The following is an 18,912-nucleotide window of genomic DNA, read 5'->3' as shown; positions in this document are numbered from 1 at the left end:
TCAGCGTAAGTGACCTTTATGATTGGTTAAAACTCCCAAAGTCGGACAGGAAGTACACAGAACTTGAACCCTTTTTCAAGTCCTAACAATAAATGGTTCGTACGCGTGGTGTTTGTTCGTCAGGCATAAAATCACAAATTGCAAAAGGGTTTTCTAATGATCAATAAGCCTTTTAAAGCCTTTAAAAAAAATAGATAACACAATGTTAACACAATAATGTTAACACAATATTTACTTTGCCACCATGGCCTTTTTTGCCTTTACCTCCCTTCTCACCTAATTCGCTCACATTGTATATAGACTTGTTTTTTTTTACTGTATTATTGACTGTATGTTTGTTTTACTCCATGTGTAACTCTGTGTCGTTGTATGTGTCGAACTGCTTTGCTTTATCTTGGCCAGGTCGCAATTGTAAATGAGAACTTGTTCTCAACTTGCTTACCTGGTTAAATAAAGGTGAAATAAAATAAATAAATAAAAAATGTGACATTGGAACACAGGAGTGATGGTTGCTGACAATGGGCCTCTGTACACCTATGTAGATATTCCATATAAGATCTGCCAGTTCCAGCTACAATAGTCATTTACAACATTAGCAATGTCAACACTGTGTTTCTGATCAATCTGATGTTATTTTAATGGACAAAAAAATTTGCTTTTCTTTCAAAAACAGGGGCATTCCTAAGTGACCCCAAACTTTTGAACGGGAGTGTATATATGGATCAAATATCAATGCTAATCAGTGTAATTCATAATCGCTCTGTTTGCATAGCAAGTCCTTGGGTGGTCAAAACCATTTAAGAAGCAATGGCCACTGAATGTTCTTGTGAGTGAGAGCGAGTATGGTAGAAAGCCCTACAGGAGAAACAAAGAGAGGATTCTCACTACCGGTTCGTGCCTACTCCCCCCATCCTCATTATGACTGGTTGTCAGGCACGGAATGTGATTATGCTATGTGTCTGTGATACGATTACAACTGCAAAATGTGCTCAGGTATTCTAACCACACTGATTGGGCTAAGAGCTTTTCCCCTTGGACTGAGAGCTCTGTCGCCAGAGACACCGAAAAGCTCCGTCTCTCTAAGTCTTTCATGAGTCTGCTGGGCTTTCACTGAAATAACTGTATATTGTCCCCTTTATTCAGCAATTCAGTTCAGTTGACTTTAATGATATTTGCACAGCTCCCCTTACAATGTAATTTGTCACAGACGTGTAAGTAAAAATCCTGGTCTGGATCCTGGTATAATGGAAAGCCTTGAGTGACATTAAGTAAGAAAAAGTCCCTATCCTCAGCTAGCTAAAGCCAGGGCAAGACTTCATCCCTCGAGGTTTAATATAAGTCCATGGTTTGGGTGCATCTACAAACCACAGATCTAAAAGCGTGTTGTTTTGAACTGGGAAGATATTATCCACGTGATCAGATAGAACCCCCCCCCCCCCCCCCCCCGCAATGATGCGTTCCCATGGCCTAAACCACGTATCTTTTATGTCTGTCCTGTGAACTTGGGAGAAATATGCTCTGACCCACCAGTCTGCTGCCTCTGAGGTGTTATTCGTTATTCAACGTAGCTCCGCTCGTTTAGTATTCGAATTACGGCAGCGGGGAACAACGCAAGTGACGACCATCCAAACAAATTGCATTTCAGCGAAACTGCTCGTTTTGAAAAAAAAGTATGGAAAATAAACAGAAACACAGAGGGGATTCGGGGGTCGAGCCGCACGAAAAAAGAAAACAACATGAATAAATAAACGCTTGTGTAAATGCCTTGTTGTGCCGAGCGCTGTGTAGTGCAATGCACTACAGACTTTGAAATGTGAAGGTTCTGTCACAACAGAATGCTCAGTTTGTCTCAGGCAACAAACAAAAAAAAAACTCTGGAACCCAGGCCTATGCTGTGTGCTGTTGTTCATCAAAAAACACCACTCCCAATGAACAAAACCTATTGGTTTTTACATCCCTCGGCTCTCTCTCTCTCTCGCTCTCGCTCTCGCTCTCTCTTTATCTGAGATATCTAGCCATCAGCTTTTCTGCCTGTTTACAGAACCCTACGCAACTTTTGCGTTTGGGTTTAAATTGTGCAGAAGAAGCATTTTTTAAAAACATTTTCTTCCTTTGTTTTTAACCCTGTTTTCATCCCGTCCGAAGGGACAGCCTGCAGAGGAATAAGAAGGGATCCCAAAAAAAGACTGGGATTGAAAGGAGGAGGAGAGAGGTTTCTCGCCCTTTATTAGAAAGGATATGAGGAGTATTTCAAGATGTGTCCCATCTCTCCCTGTCAGGGTCGGCTGTTCTCGTCAGCAGCCCTGGGCCTCCACTGCAGCGAGACAGCTCTCATGTGTCCAGGGGTCAGTGAAAACCCGAGAAGAGAGGAGAGGTGGAGGAATGGAGGGGGGGGGGGGGGGAATCAAAGGAGTGTTTGGAAGCGTTAGCGTGCAGCCAATACAATCCACCGCCTGTGCTGTAAATAGGCCCTCTAGGAGCTGGTGGAGGACTTGGAGTAAACTTTTAGGAGCAGGGGAGAAGTGATGCGTGCTGATGCCTCCACTCGGGTCCCATCTCTCTCTTTAATAATGACTGGAGGGCAGTTATGGCCATACAGAGAGCTCCACTGTACCAAGGAGAGATTTTAACAAGGAGCCAGATAGATTTTTGTGGGGTTTTGATGTCGTTATCTTTGATGTTTTTGCTTTGTGCGTTTTGTGCCTTTGACCGGTTCCATGGGTAGACGATCCTGTTACACCACGTGACCAAAAGTATGTGGACACCTGCTTGTCGAACATCTCATTCCAAAAGCATGGGCATTAATATGGCGTTGCTGCTAGAACAGCCTCCACTCTTCTGGGAATGCTTCCCACTAGATGTTGGAACATTGCTGCGGGACTGGCTTCCATTCAGCCACAAGAGGATTAGTGAGGTTGGGTGTTGATGTTGGGCGATTAGGCCTGGCTTGCAGTCGGCGTTCCAATGCATCGCAAAGGTATTAGGTCGGGTTGAGGTCAGGGCTCTGTGCAGGCCAGTCAAGTTCTTCCACATCGATCTCGACAAACCGTTTTTGTATGGACCTCGCTCTATGCACGGGGGCATTGTCATGCTGAAACAGGAAGGGTCTTCTCCAAACTGTTGCCACAAGGTTGGAAGCACAGAATCGTCTGGAATGTTATTGTATGCTGTAGCGTTAAGATTTCCCTTCACTGGAACTAAGGGGCCTTGTCCGAACCATGAAAACAGCCCCAGACCATTATTTCTCCTCCACCAAACTTTACAGTTGGCACTATGCATTGGGGCTGGTAGTGCTCTCCTGGCATCCACCAAACCCAGATTCGTCTGTCGGACTGCCAGATGGTGAAGCGTGATTCATCACTGCAGAGAACGTGCTCCAGAGTCCAAAGGTGGCGACCTTTACACCACTCCAGCCGACGCTTGGCATTGCACATGGTGATCTTAGGCTTGTGTGCGGCTGCTCGGCCATGGAAACCCATTTCATGAAGCTCCTGACGAACAGTTCTTGTGCTGACATTGCTTCCATAGGCAGTTTGGAACTCGGGAGTAAGTGTTGCAGCTGAGGACAGACAATTGTTACGTGCAACCCACTTCAGCACTCGGCGGTGGGTTTGTGTTCTAGCAGGGCATACATTTGACGAACTGACTTGTTGGAAAGGTGGCGTCTTATGACAGTGCCACATTGAAAGCCAATGAGCTCTTCAGTAGGGCCATTCTACTGCCAATGTTTGTCTATGGAGATTGCATGGCGGTGTGCACGATTTTATACATCTGCTACTGTATCAAGATGAAAAAATCCCTTTGCTGTTGATGAAGTCTGTATGTCAGCAAGTGTGTGTATGTATGTATGTGAGTGTGTGCATGCCTGTTTGTGTGTTTTAGAATTTGGAGGGAGAGAGAGAGAGAGAGAGAGAGAGGGAGAGGGAGAGGGAGAGAATAAATACCACGGAAACATACCAATGGACAAACACAGCTTTCAGATTTTGTGTGGTGGAGGAGAGAAGAGTGTGTCTGCAGAGCTCTGCCATGTGTGGCTTTCTGAAGCTTGCGTATACATTTATCTCTTTCCTCCCTCTCCCCCTCCCCCTTTCACTTCCTCTTCCTCTCTCTCCCTCCCTACCCCTCCCTCTCTACCTACCTCACCATTACTCAGTGCCCTGTGTGGCATGGCTGTGAGGCTGACTGTGTGATGCCTACCTTGCCTAATGGCCTGTGAAGCCAATCCAAGCCTTAATGGCCTGTTCTGTCATCCGCCGCCCAGCTGAGTGACATGCGAGGGAAGCTCTAGTCCCTCCATCCCACCGATCCTCTGCCCTCCTCTCCCCTCCCCTGGCCGAGGGGCCGTCAGCAGGACAGACAGGGCTGACAGCAGCCCTCCCTACCCCTCCGTCAGACCAGGCTATGTTACTTTGATCAGGCCACCGCTTCATGGGACAGGTGTGGTGACAAGGCCGCTGCTGCTAACCAGGACTCTTCCCCAGACCCTGGGCCCTGTCAGTGGGGTCGTGGGAAGTGTTGATTGGATGAGTGAGGTGCTAGTTGACACGCGGTACATTGACCAGACTAGTTGCACTCATTGCCGGGGAAGTGTAAAGAGAGCTCAGAGAGACTGAAGCCCAGTGCAGAGACTGCTGCTACTGTATCAAGATCCTTAGCCTCTAGCGTGTGGTCATCAAGGCCTATTGCCATCAGTCCTACTGTACTGTACAAAGACCTACAGCCTTTAGGGTGTCTGTATCAACACATATAGCCATGTAGCCTTCAGTGCTCAAATACCTGGGCCTGTAGACTGTAGTCTGTAGTTTATCTCGACTGGCTACTGGGCCAGTTTGAGGCTGTACTCAAGAGTTCCCCAAACGAAAGGTGTAATGGGTCCGTACTCCAAAAAAAAGATGCCGCGTAGAACGTTCACTAGAGTTAATGTGGTTAAGAAATTCCCACTGCAGTATCCTCCATAGATCAGATGGAGCTGAAATGGTGCACAACTTGAACCAGCAGCAAGAAGAATGACCACCAAAGAGACAAGGCAATGGGGACATGATAGCCCTCTTACAAGGAGAAGAACGGAGCGGGAGGCAGTAATACCCCCAATAAACATGTGTTCTTTTTTGTTGTTTGCTTTCTTCCCAAACAGCCAAACAGCCATCAATGGCATGTAAAAGAGCCATCGATTTCTCAACGAGGCGTTTCTGAAACCCTCTATTGATCCGCACACTTCTCATGCGGGAGAAAAGCATTGATTCTTCCCACTCGGGTAAATAAAGACTCAAGCTAAACCAGCGTCAGCGTAAAGCCAACAACACCCTCTGTGAAACAATAAACTTAACCAGAGAACAGACTTATAGTACTATACACTGAGTGTAAAAAAAAAACATGAGGAACACCTGCTCTTTCCATGACAGACTGACCAGGTGAATCTAGGTGATCCCTTATTGATGCTCTGATCCCTTGTTGATGTCACCAGTGTAGATGAAGGGGAGGAGACGGGTTAAACAAGGATTTTTAAGCCTTGAGACATGGCTTGTGTGTGTGTGCCATTCAGAGGGTGAATGGGCAAGACAAAAGATTGAAGTGCCTTTTGAACGGGGTATGGTAGTAGGTGCCAGGAGCTCCGGTTTGAGTGTGTCGAGAACTGCAACGCTGCTGGGTTTTTCACGTTCGCCAGTGTCCCGTGTGTATCAAGATTGGTCCACCACCCAAAGGACATCGAGCCGACTTGACACAACTGTGAGAAGTATTGGAGTCAACATGGGCCAGCATCCCTGTGGAACGCGTTCAACACCTTGTAGAGTCTGTTTAACACCCGGTGTCCGTTGTGAATCCACGTGGAACCCCCAGAGTTCAATAGAGATCCTCTAGCATTGCAGCTATCCCTCTGTTCCCCCTTTCCCTCTCTCTCCATTTCCTCTTTCATTGTCTTGTCTTCTCTGTCTCTAGTCTCGTTCGCTCAGCCTACTTCTCCTCTTCCCGCGGTGGTCTACGTTATTTGTCCCATTCATTTCTCCTTCCTCCTACAGATGTGGGATCTTAATTTGACATGTAATTCTCGCGGCAAAAATAATCCTGCAGCAACAGGATTTTGACGTTTCGTCCATAATGTTGCCTGATTGTTGGTTAGGCTATTATTTGGCCAAAGGTAGGCTACATGGAAAGTGCATTACTGTAACCGTGTGTTATCAGTACACTCTTAGAAAAAGGGTTCTAAAAGGAGAACCCTTTTCGGTTCCATGCAGAATCCTCTGTGGAAAGGGTTCGGCATGGAACCCAAGAGGGTCCCGCCTGGAACCAAAAAGGGTTCATGAATGGTTCTCCTATGGTGACAGCCGAGGAACCCTTTTCAAATCTAGGCAGCACCCGATTCTTTCTAAAAGTGTGGCTATGACATTGACTGCTGCGCCACCGAAAGACTGCTTTGTTGCCCTACAATTAGGTTGAATGACCTTTGTACAAGTGGTTCCTTTTCTATGTCCCTTATTGATTTGGAATAATGGGGAAATGTTGTTGCAAACATGTATTTGCTCCCTGTTGTGCGTTTATTGCCCTGTAATTCAGGCCTTAGAGAGTCAGACCTAACAGACAGTTGTTGGAATGTTTACGGTGGAAGTTGAAACATGACACAAATCAACACTGTTGTTTCTTACAGTTGCAGGAGTTTGATTGTACATCAATGTCCTCTTGTGTTTCTTTGTGCAATTGCACCCACTTCACAGCTAAGATGAGTCATACTAGTCGAGGATTGTGTGTGCGGGGGTGTGTACGTCTGTGCTTACAGTACCTGCCAGAGCACCTTTGCTCCAGTTTCTCCTCCTCCTCCTCTCAGGAGGTGCAGCGTTTTCAGAACGGGATGAGAGAAACCCCCCTGAGGTGTCTTGCTTTCTCCTCAGCGTACATTTACCAGTGATGAATGACTACAGCTCTCCACTGACACACGCAGCAACAACAAATACAGCAAGCAGAAGAAAGAAAAAGACAAAACAAGTGGAGGAATAGAGAAAGAGAAAAAAAAGCATAAACGATTGCGATGTTTTGGAAGAGAGTTGTGTGTGTGTGGCTAGGTGTGGGTGTGACTCCAGCGGGATTAAAGGCTGGGGTTGTGTTTGGGTCTGATAGACTTCCCAGAGCCCTAGCATCCGTGGCCTTTTCCCTCAGTTCTAATGAAGCCTTCTGGCTTCTGCCTCCTCTGGCCGTGCCAACACCGCACCGATCTTCCACTTCATCTCTCGCTCTCCCTTCATCTCCCTCTCTCTCTCCTATTCTCTCTCTCTCTCTCTTCTCTCTCTCTCTCTCTCTCTCTCTCACACACACTTAAAAACACGCTCATGCGTACACACAATGTGGTGCGTTGTGCCGTGTCACTGCCATTGTACACACACATTGTTTGGGTTTCGTTTGGTGGCGTTTGTCTTTTATTCTGGAACAATGAGATGTCGAACTTGGAGCCAGAGTACACGGCTCCATCTTGTTTTGTGGAGCCAGTCCACCACAGAGTGTGCGGGAGGGGAGAAACCAAGGGTTGAGAATATTTAAGGATCGCCGGCCCATCCAATTCCCAGTCACGAGGAAACCGCAGTGTTCGCCGTATGGAATGTGTTATGGATGTGATATAGTGCGGAACTCATTATCTTGGCCAAATAAGTCCAGGCTGTGAAAATAGAAAACAGGGAATGTATTAACATACATCGTGATGTATGTTCAGTACCTTGATATATTTACTAAAGAGTTATGTTTAGGCATTTACTCTTGTTGCCCCCCCCCCTCTCTCTCTCTGTAGAGGAATGTAGACGCCTGTAGTCTTGTTAATGGCAGCCACATAGCCTGTCTGTGTGTGAGAGGAGACACACACACACACACAGCCAGCCAGGAAGTGGCAGAGTCCATCATGTCAGAAACAGAGGGATCATGAAAGAGAAGAAACAACCTCTTAAAAGATAGGGGAACGAGGGAGGAAAAGGAAGAGAGGAGACCTCTCTCTTTGAATCTTTCCTCTGCCGGAGCAATGGCCAAGAGCAATGTCAGCGTATTCATTCGCTCCCTGTGTTATTCAATAACACATCTTGGCTCATTTCTCAACCTCTTTGTTTGATTTAATCTCGTAAAGAATTCACCTTGAATGTTTTCCTTCCAAATTCCTTGTGTTTCTCTTCCAGCATGAGCTCTCCCAGTCTGAGACGCAGTAAATCACCACACTAAATACACATTAGGATATTTAGTGTTAGTCTCCCCGTGGCAGTTTAAATATGGGCCTCTTCAGCTCTCCTTATTGCTCAGTCTAAATGCTAAGCGAAAACATGCATGGGGCTGACGAGAGGAGCTCTGGCAGAAGGCTCTAGGATGTCAGGGGTGGTCTGGTACTCAGACAGACTGAATATTCATACTGTGAATAATGTAGAATAGCCAGCTCGCTTGATCCTATCATCAGAATGAGGTTACATTCTTCGAGGAGCCCATTCCTGACTGACTGACCCGGTCTTTTGATATTTGAATTATGATGACACTAGAAGAGAGAGAATGGGATAAAGAAAGCGAGAGGGTGAAAGTGCTTCACACGGTGAGCAAGGCTAATTGAGTCAGTGGAATGGAGGTTGCTGCTTCCTCTAACGTTTGCTTTGACAGATCAGTCGGCGATCAGTTGGTGTAACTCAGAGGGAAATGTGACAATTATCTTTATAATGTGACTGGATGGTCTGGTACTTATAGTAAAAAATTTTTAAAAAAGCTTAGTGTGTGAAGGTGGGTGCCTCACTTGGAGAGGGGGAGAAGAAGAAGAAGACAGTTTTAAGAGAAAGTAGTCTGGCCAATGGCGATCTGATTAGCATGGCACATGGAGTACTAAGTCTGAATATCCCCTCCCAGCCTCCCCCACCTCCTGTATCCAGCTCTCTCTCTCTGATAATACATGAATTTTAAAGTTAATTTCCTTTGCTCGAATGAAATTAGACTGATCAATGTAATTACTTGTATCAGCCCCAGGAAATGGAATCTCCGACAATCCTGCTTTATTGACAGGAAAACAAACATCCAGTCGGCATTTTGCTAACGTGTTTGTCGAGGCAAGACATTCCACTGTTTACCTCTCATTATGACAGAATTAACCCTCAGAAGCGCTCACACAAAACTAGCTCATCAGACATAAACAGTGTTATTCTCTTAGTAGAGAAGAAAAATAGAATATAACACTGACGTCACATTCTAGCCAGTTCCATAGAATGTGTCCTTCTCCCTGTAAAAAAGAAAGAAAAGATGTCTGTCCGTGGATCCAGACTGTGTGCACACCCATCCCCAGACCAGTGATTTCACTGCCCCCCCCCCCCCCCCCAAAGCTGAATCACGCTAGCGATCCCCATAGTCCAGGGAACGCTATGTGAAACAGTAAATCACTTCCCCAAAAGACACAAGAGTTACGTGTGGGTCAAGGGCAGCAGGCCCGGTGCTTTAATATGAGATGAGAGGCAGTTTATGGAGGGGATAAATAGCAGCTTAACAAACGGCCGTCTGGACCCCGTGCACTCTGGACAGGGAGACCCTGTGGTTGTGCGGCAGGACACAGAAGTGCAGTGAGATACAGTAGAGGCCCGAGAATGACGGGAGAGATGTATAAGGGACGAGGTGGAGAGACGTGAGACACACAGGACTCGGTAGAAAGAAGAAGTGTCGGTGCGTGTGGTCGGCGGCATTACTGAGAAGGGAAGGAACGCCATTGAAATATAAATATTAACGCTCGCTATATATACTGTATCTGCGTGTCTAGGGACTAGCTATCAATCTACCTAAGATAGCCACATACTACAAGGCATGTCCATTCAACTTAAACGGGATACTTTGGGAATTAAAGCACCGGGCCTGCTGCCTTTGACCCACACTTTTGGGGAAGTGATATACTGTTTCATTTTGCGTTCCGCGGGACTATGGGGATCGCTCGCGGGATTCAGGTTGATGCGAGGTTGAGGCTACGAGTTTGCTGTGAAACCACAGCTCCGGGGATGAGCGTGTACATAGCCTGGGTCCACGGGCAGACCAGCAAATGTTACATGGGGAGGGACACATTCTATGGAACTGGCAAGAGTGTGACGTCAGCTTTTATTCTATGTTCTTCTCTACATGAGAAAATAACATGGTTTCTGCCGAGCTTGTTTTGTGACGGCTCCTTCCGTCATAATTAGGGCTCATTCCGTCATAACTAGAGGCAAACAGTGGAATGTGTTTATCAATCTACCTAAGATGGCCACTTACTGTATTACAAGGCATGTTCTATCATCTTAAAGGGATACTTTGGGAATTTGGCCACGAGGCCCTTTATCTGCTTCCCCAGATCCAGATGAACTTGTGGATAGCATTTTTATGTCTCTGTGTCCAGTGTGAAGGAAGTTAAATGTAGTTCCGCGAGCCAATGCTAACTAGCGTTAACGCAACGTAATTCTGCTAGCATGCCTCATTGCCAGAATCCCGAAGTATCCCTATAGGTTGAATGGACATACCTTTTCAGTATGTGGCTACTGTAGGTAGATCAATAGATAGGCCCTAGATGTGCAGATACAGTATATATAACGCCCATTCATATTTATACTTCAATGGCGTTTCTTTCCTTCTCGGTACACCCAAGCCCCTTAACTTGGTAGCTTCCTCATTGCCTCTGACTTATAGAAACATCCCCACAAATCGTCACGTTATTGCCCATGTTTTCATTGTGTTTTCATTCCCACTAGAAAATTACATTTCCTCCAACATGCTATAAAGGGTTTTAATATCCCACGTTGTTCATAAACTCCGAGAGAGAGAGAGAGAGAGAGAGAGAGAGAGAGAGAGAGAGAGAGGGAGAGAGAGAGAGAGAGAGAGAGAGAGAGAGAGAGAGAGAGAGAGAGAGAGAGAGCTTTACAGTTATAACAGGATATAACAGCCTCATTCCTACACTCATCATCATCTGAGTCCAATCCAAACCACACGTGCGCGCGCACTCACACCAACCTCTCTCCCCCTCAATCCAGTGTGGTTTATTTGTCAAACTGACAGCTGGACTCCCAGGCTGAGATAGTTGGCCAAACAGACTCCCTTCCTGGGTTAGTCTGAGCCAGAACATCCTGAGAAACACAGACAGACTGGCTGAGGCGCTGTAGTTGGACTCTGTGTGTGTGTGTGTGTGTGTGTGTGTGTGTGTGTGCACGCGCATGCTCGCGTGTGTTTATGTGTGTGCGTTCCCACCATATGACACCACAGGTCCAGCCTCTCACCAGCTTGCTTGGCATGGACAGGCCTTGGCTGGAAAAGGTTTGTTTTGTCAGACATCCAGTTCGACATCAAACATGAATACACCCTCCTCCTCTGCTCTCCTCTCGTCTTTTTCTCTCCTCCCTCTATACGTCCGTCCCTCCATCCTCAGCCAGCTGCTCCTTAGACATCTGTTTTACCAGGTGAGATTCCAAAGGTGTTTCCTCCTGTGGGCTGGAAAGAGAGCCTCCTGCTGTCCTTATAGCCATCTGTGTGTGTCTGTGGGAAAAAGGGGAAGAGCAACAGGCGGAATTTAAAGGAAAGGATTGTACATGTAGGAAATTATACCAGATGAATTAGATGTCATACCCAAGAATACTCAAGTCTGTAATTGCTGCCAAAGGTGCTTCAACAAAGTACTCAGTAAAGGGTCTGAGTACTTATGTAAATGTGATATTTCAGTTTTCTAAAAACCTGTTTTTGCATTGTTATTATGGAGTATTGTGTGTAGATTGATGAGGGGGAAAAATAATTGAATTAGAATAAGACAGTGAACTCAACAAAATGTGGAAACAGTCAATGGGTCTGAATACTTTCCGAATGCACTGTATGTTGGCCTTCCCCTCTATGATCACTTCTCTAGCCAGGTTAGTGTCTCCACAAGCTCCAATCAAGGCACAGTATACCCCTGGCTACATTTCTATTGTTCAGTGGCCAGCCAGTTAAGGCACATACCCCACTGTAGGATTCTGCTGATGCAGTGTCTTCACCCCTCCCACTTCCTTTTCCCCTCTCACTCGTTCTGTCCCCATTTTCTCTCTACTCTGCATTCCTCCTCCTCACTGTGGCCTGATGGACTCCGAGTATGAGTGGAGGGAGGGAATGGATGAAGAGAGAGGGGGGAGAGAAGAGTGGACGGAGTGGCGGAAGGGGTGGGGTGGGGGCTAAATGGTGAGGAAAGTGCAGTAGCCACACATTCACCCCTCTGTCTCTCTGCCCTGGAAGAGTCAGCGTGTGAAAAGCCTCTAGGAGCAGCTAAGAAAACTCATTCATGCATCCATCCCTCTCTGATTTCACAATTCAATCAATCCTATATAATCAACGAGACAGAAAGAGAGGGAAAGAGAGAAATAGAGAGAGAAACATTGCTTTCTCCACCATTATAATGGCTGCGTTCTCTCCATTCTTTCCTCCCAGAGCAGAGGAGAGAGAATGAGGGGAGTCAGACCATTGTTACCTACAGGGAGAATAGGCTTCCTAATTTACCATAAGCCTCTACTATTCAGTCCCAGGCTCCTTTAACCACTGTGTCCCGCTAAGGCAATAATTGGAAAAGTCATTCCCTGCTTAACACCCATTAATTAGTTCCTTTCACTAATAGAGAGAAGGGTATTGTATTGCTCTCGCCCTCCTCACCCAGAGCCCGCACACAGGCCACATATTAGTCTGTATCACACACACACACACACATGCTTGTGTGTGTGTGCATTTGCGTGTGTGTGCTTATAACTATTACAATCTGCGGGAACTAGCAACATGCCATTGCCACTCTCTCCCCTCACTGGTTGCAGTGACCTGATGGATTTTGTTTTACATTTTATTTAGCCTTTATTTAACCAGGTAGGCGAGTTGAGAACAAGTTCTCATTTACAAATGCGACCTGGCCAAGATCATGCAAAGCAGTGCGACAAAAACAACAACATAGAGTTACACATAAACAAACGTACAGTCAATAACACAATAGAAAAAAAATCTATGTACAGTGTGTGCAAATGTAGAAGATTAGGGAGGTAAGGCAATAAATAGGCCATAGAGGCGAAATGTTTACAAATTAGCATTAACACTGGAGTGATAGATGTGCAGATGATGATGTGCAAGTAGAGATACTGGGGTGCAAAAGAGCAAGGAGATAAATAACAATATGGGGATGAGGTAGTTGGGTGTGCTATTTACAGATGGGCTGTGTACAGGTACAGTGATCGGAAAGCTGCTCTGACAGCTGATGCTTAAAGTTAGTGAGGGAGATTTAAGTCTACAGCTTCAGTGATTTTTGTAATTCGTTCCAGTCATTGGCAGCAGAGAACTGGAAGGAAAGGCGGTCGAAGGAAGTGTTGGCTTTGGGGATGACCAGTGCAATATATCTGCTGGAGCGTGTGCTACGGGTGGGTGTTGCTATGGTGACCAGCGAGCTGAGATAAGGCAGGGCTTTACCTAGCAAAGACTTATAGATGATCTGGAGCCAGTGGCTTTGGCAACGAATATGTAGAGAGGGCCAGCCAACGAGAGCATACAGGTCGCAGTGGTGGGTAGTATATGGGGCTTTGGTGACAAAACGGATGGCACTGTGAGACTACATCCAGTTTGCTGAGTAGAGTGTTGGAGGCTATTTTGTAAATTACGTTGCCGAAGTCAAGGATCGGTAGAATAGTCAGTTTTACGAGGGTATATTTCATGCAGCGAAGGAGGCATTGCTGCGAAATAGGAAGCCGATTCTAGATGTCATTTTGGATTGGAGATGCTTAATGTGAGTCTGGAAGTAGAATTTACAGTCTAACCAGACACCTAGGAATTTGTAGTTGTCCACATATTCTAAGTTGGAACTGTCCAGAGTAGTGATGCTAGTCGTGTGGGCGGGTGCGTGCAGCAATTGGTTTAAGAGCGTGCATTTAGTTTTACTAGCATTTAAAAGCAGTTGGAGACCACGGAAGGAATGTTTAATGGCGTTGAAGCTTGTTTGGAGGTTTGTTAACATCTCTGGGATATGTGGGACGTTGTCACGCCCTGGTCTAAGTATTTTGTGTTTTCTTCATGTATTGGGTCAGGCCAGGGTGTGGCATAGAGTTTTTGTATTGTGGTGTGTTTTGTCTTGGGATTTTGGAATGTGTGTATAGTGGGATTGTAGCTTAGTGGGGTGTTCTAGGAGAGTCTATGGCTGTCTGAAGTGGTTCTCAATCAGAGGCAGGTGTTTACCGTTGTCTCTGATTGGGAACCATATTTAGGCAGCCATATTCTTTGGTTGTATTGTGGGTGATTGTCCTGTGTGTCTTGATGTCCTGGTTAGAGGTTAGTAGACACTTGTATAGGCTGTTTTCGGTTTTCGTTTTGTAGTGTTAGTGTTTTGTTGTGTGTTACGTTGGTTTATTTTAAGATGAATCACAATAGACACGCTGCAGTTTGGTCCGACTCTCCTTCACCATTAGAAAGCCGTTACAGACGTCAAAAGCCAGAGAAAATGCAGAGCGCCAGATTCAAATAAATTACTATAAAAATCAAACTTTCATGAAATCACAGATGTAAGATACCAAATTAAAGCTACACGTGTTGTGAATCCAGCCAACATGTCAGATTTCAAAAAGGCATTTTGGCGAAAGCAAACGATGCTATTATCTGAGGATAGCACCTCCGTATAGAAAAGAGAGGCGTGACACAAAACGAAGGCGTGACACAAAACGCAGAAATAAAAATATAAATCAGGCCTTTGACGAGCTTCTTCTGTTGGCACTCCAATATGTCCCATAAACATCACAAATGGTCCTTTTGTTCGATTAATTCCGTCGATATATATCCAAAATGTTAATTTATTTGGCGTGATTGATCCTGAAAAACACTGGTTCCAATTTGCTCAACGTGACTACAAAATATCTCAAAAGTTACCTTTGCAAAAATATTTCAAACTACTTTTGTAATACAACTGTAGGTCTTTTTTTACGTAAATAATCGATCAAATTGAAGACGGAATGATCTGTGTTCAATACAGGAAGAAAACAAACTGACGCTAGCTTTCTGGACACGCGCCTCTAACAACCAGTACACTTGAAGTGACCCTCGTTTTGAACAGGGCTACTTCTTCATTACACAAAGGAAAAACCTCAACCAATTTCTAAAGACTGCGGAAGCGGTAGGAACTGCAAGAAATCTGGATTCCCAATGAAAGCTCATTGAAAAGAGAGTGACCTCCAAAACAAAAATCTGAATGGTTTTTCCTCTGGGTTTCGCCTGCTACATAAGTTCTGTTATACTCACAGACATGATTCAAACAGTTTTAGAAACTTCAGAGTGTTTTCTATCCAAATCTACCAATAATATGCATATATTATCTTCTGGGGAGAGGAGCAATGGAAATACTGCCCCCTGTCACCAAGAAGTTAACACAGTGTCCAAAGAAGGGCCAGATGTATACAAAATGGTGTCGTCTACGTAGAGGTGATTCAGAGAATCACCAGCAGCAAGAGCAGCATCATTGATTAATAGAGAGAAAAGAGTCGGCCCGAGAATTGAACCCTGTGGCACCCCCATAGAGACTGCCAGAGGTCCAGACAACAGGCCCTCCGATTTGACACACTGAACTCTATCTGAAAAGTAGTTGGTGAACCAGGCGAGGCAGTCATTTGACAAACCAAAGCTATTGAGACTGCCGGCAGTGATTTGACAGAGTCGAAAGCCTTGGCCAGGTCGATGAAGACAGCGGCACAGTGCTGTATTTTATCGATGACGGTTATGATACCTTGAGTGTGGCTGAGGTTCACCCATGACCAGCTCGGAAACCAGATTGCATAGTGGACAAGGTACGATGGGATTTGAAATGGTCGGTGATCTGTTTGTTAACTTGGCTTTTGATTTTACATTTTAGAAAGGCAAGGCAGGATGGATGGATATAGGTCTATAACAGTTTGGGTCTAGAGTGTCTCCCCCTTTGAAGAGGGGGATGACTGCGGCAGCTTTCCAATCTTTGGGGATCTCAGACGCTACGAAAGAGAGGTTGAACAGGCTAGTAATAGGGGTTGCAACAATTTCGATGGATAATTTTAGAAAGAGAGGGTCCAGATTATCTAGCCCAGCTGATTTGTAGGGATCCAGATTTTGCAGCTCTTTCAGAATATCAGCTGTCTGGATTTGGGTGAAGTGGGGGGAGGCTTGGGCAAGTTGCTGCAGGGGGTGCAGAGCTGTTGGCCGGGGTAGGGGTAGCCAGGTGGAAAGCATGGCCAGCCGTAGAAAAATGCTTATTGAAATGATCGATTATTGTAGATTTATCAGTGGTGACTGTTTCCTAGCCTCAGTGCAGTGGGCAGCTGGGAGGAGGTGCTCTTATTCTCCATGGACTTTACAGTGTCCCAAAAAATGATAGTATCTGTAACTCCACCTGCTTGTTGGGCTTTACTCTGTTGTTTCTGCTGCTTTAGTGTAGAGCTAGGAACACATCTAGCAGTTTCTTGTGAGCGTGTGTGTGCGGGCGTGCACATGTGTTTCTGGAGGGGCTACAGATAATGATTCTTCGTGGTTGTATGTCAGTCCCTTTGAACACCAGGCAGACCACAGTACCTAATTGTCACAGTTATGACAGGCCAGATCATTGGTATGTGTACATCAGGACTAACTGTAGGTTGTAGTACCAAGGCAACTGCATCTCCACTTCTTCTTTCAGAAATACTTGTTGTTGGGAGACCCTAAAACAACACAAAGCACTGAGAAGGAGAAAGAGAGAGAGAGAAAGAAATTCGTAGATGTGAGAGTGTCATTTCATAATCGCGCCACTTTTTAAGACTATCCAAAGGATTACTCCCCCCCAATAATAACAATGTTTTGCATGTCTGTACAAGTTTAAATATAATTTGACAAATATTTATTTGTCCTAATATAAAAGTAGGAAATAGGACGTTTTCTTTTGAAAATATCTAAAGAGATATCCTTTCTTATAGTATTTTCCCACACAAAAAGGGGTCTTTTATAGAAAATCCTTTAAATGGTTTGAGGTTTTTACAGATTATATACAAAGCTGTAAACTAATTCCAAGTCCAAATAAGTTTTCCTTTTTCATTTGTCATTTAATCCACTATGTTGTTCCATGGATGGCTTATTGGGTTGTGAGGATTGCAAAGAAGGCAATATTATTGTATTGTGTATGCTTGTGTCTGTGTCTGCGATTGTGTGGTTTTGTGTGTGTGTGTTTTTGCGTGTGGCTTTGTGTGTGTGTGCGCATGCGTGCAAGCGTGCGAGTACGTTCATGCTTATTCACCCACATTTCAAACCTCAACTCAAACAATAACACACGGCCAATGTTGGAACCACTCCCTGGCCAATGCCGGCTGTAGATGGCAATGTTGTTCTTTGGGCGTTGCAGGCGACTCTGGCAATATATTGTATGTTCTGTATTACCAAATCCAGGCAATAGTGGTAGTGGAACATGTCTGGATCAAATGCACCAGTCATGTTATGACTTGTCTGTGGCACTGTTTAGTTAGTAGGACTCTGACGTTTAGTGAATAAGGTTTGACAGATCTTGTCCAATGGGAGAAGGTTTAGCTGGGGTCATGACCCCAGGTGCCAGTGTGATCTCCAGTGGTTCAGACAGCAGTATACGTCACAACCTCCCTCTCTAAAACAGAACACATGTCTCATTGAGATGTAGTGGAGTTTGACTTCTCCCAGTCTCCAACTGGCTTTTCATTTCCCCTTTACTTACTGGTGTGTGTGGTTGTGTGCGTGTGTGCAGGTGTGTACTTGTGCGCACATGTGTGTGTGTTCCCATAGGGTGGCACACAATTGGCCCAGCGTCGTCCGGGTTAGGGTTCGGCAGGGGTAGGCCGCCATTGTAAATAAGAATGTGTTTTTATCTGACTTGCCTAGTTAATAAAAAAAGTGTGTGTGCGCGCGTCTGCATCTGTTGTGGGAAGATACATATGGTGTAGAGTGTGTACCTACTACAGTATGTACAGTGCCTTCTGAAAGTACACCCTTTGACTTATTCCACGTGTTTTTTTTGTTACAGCCTAAATTCAAAATGGATGAAGTATATGTTTTGTCTCGCCCATCGACACACACTACCCCATAGTGACAAAGTGAAAATATGTTTTTAGACATTTCTTTGTACATTTATTGAAAATGAAATGTAAAAATATCAATACATGTTAGAATCCCCATTGGCAGCGATTGCAGCTGTGAGTCTTTCTGGGAAAGTCTCTTAAGAGCTTTCCACAACTAGATTGTACAATATTTGCACATTATTCTTTTAAAAAATGATTCAAGCTCTATCAAGTTGGTTGTTGAGCACTGCTAGACAGCCATTTTCAAGTCTTGCCATAGATTTTCAAGACAATTTCCAGTCAGAATTGTAAATAGACCACTCAGGAACATTCAATGTATTCTTGGTTGCAACTCCAGTGTGTACAGTGCCTTATGAAAGTATTCAGACCCCTTGACCTTTTCCACATGTTTGTTACATTACAGCCTTATTCTAAAATGTATTAAATACAAAAAAAGTCCTCAGCAATCTAAACATGTGATAGGAGTGCATTCAAAGCACAGGATTTTTAAATGTTTGCAAATGTATCAAAAATAAAAACAGAAATACCATATTTACATAAATATTCAGACCCTATGCTATGAGACTCGAAATTGAGCTCAGTTGCATCCTGTTTCCATTGATCATCCTTGAGATGTTTCCTCAACTTGATTGGAGTCCACCTGTTGTAAATTGAATTGAGGTCCCACAGTTGACAGTGCATGTCAGAGCAAAAACCATGAGGTCGAAGGAATTGTCCGTAGAGCTCCGAGACAGGTCCCCAAGAACACAGTGGCCTCCATCATTCTTAATTGGAAGAAGTTTGTAACCATCAAGACTCTTCCTAGAGCTAGCCGCCCAGCCAAACTGAGCAATCGGGGGAGAAGGGCCTTGGTCAGGGAGGTGAGCAAGAACCCGATGGTCACTCTGAC

The 18,912-nt window shown here is 45.0% G+C and overlaps 1 protein-coding gene across 1 annotated transcript in view; it reads left to right on the top strand.

The window, feature by feature from the left end:
- LOC115131893 (cadherin-4-like) overlaps positions 1-18,912 on the top strand; it is a 364,222-nt gene that overhangs the window by 273,582 nt on the left and 71,728 nt on the right. The window contains exon 5 of the mRNA XM_029663966.2: positions 1-5. This exon is cut by the window's left edge and continues 208 nt beyond it. Within this exon, the coding sequence (XP_029519826.1) occupies positions 1-5 (5 nt within the window). The remainder of the gene's footprint in view (positions 6-18,912) is intronic.

This window comes from Oncorhynchus nerka, linkage group LG7 (assembly GCF_034236695.1).
Source record: "Oncorhynchus nerka isolate Pitt River linkage group LG7, Oner_Uvic_2.0, whole genome shotgun sequence".
Taxonomy (NCBI): domain Eukaryota; kingdom Metazoa; phylum Chordata; class Actinopteri; order Salmoniformes; family Salmonidae; genus Oncorhynchus; species Oncorhynchus nerka.
The sequence above is the reverse complement of the archived record's forward strand: the minus strand, read 5'-3'. Positions and strand labels throughout refer to the sequence as shown.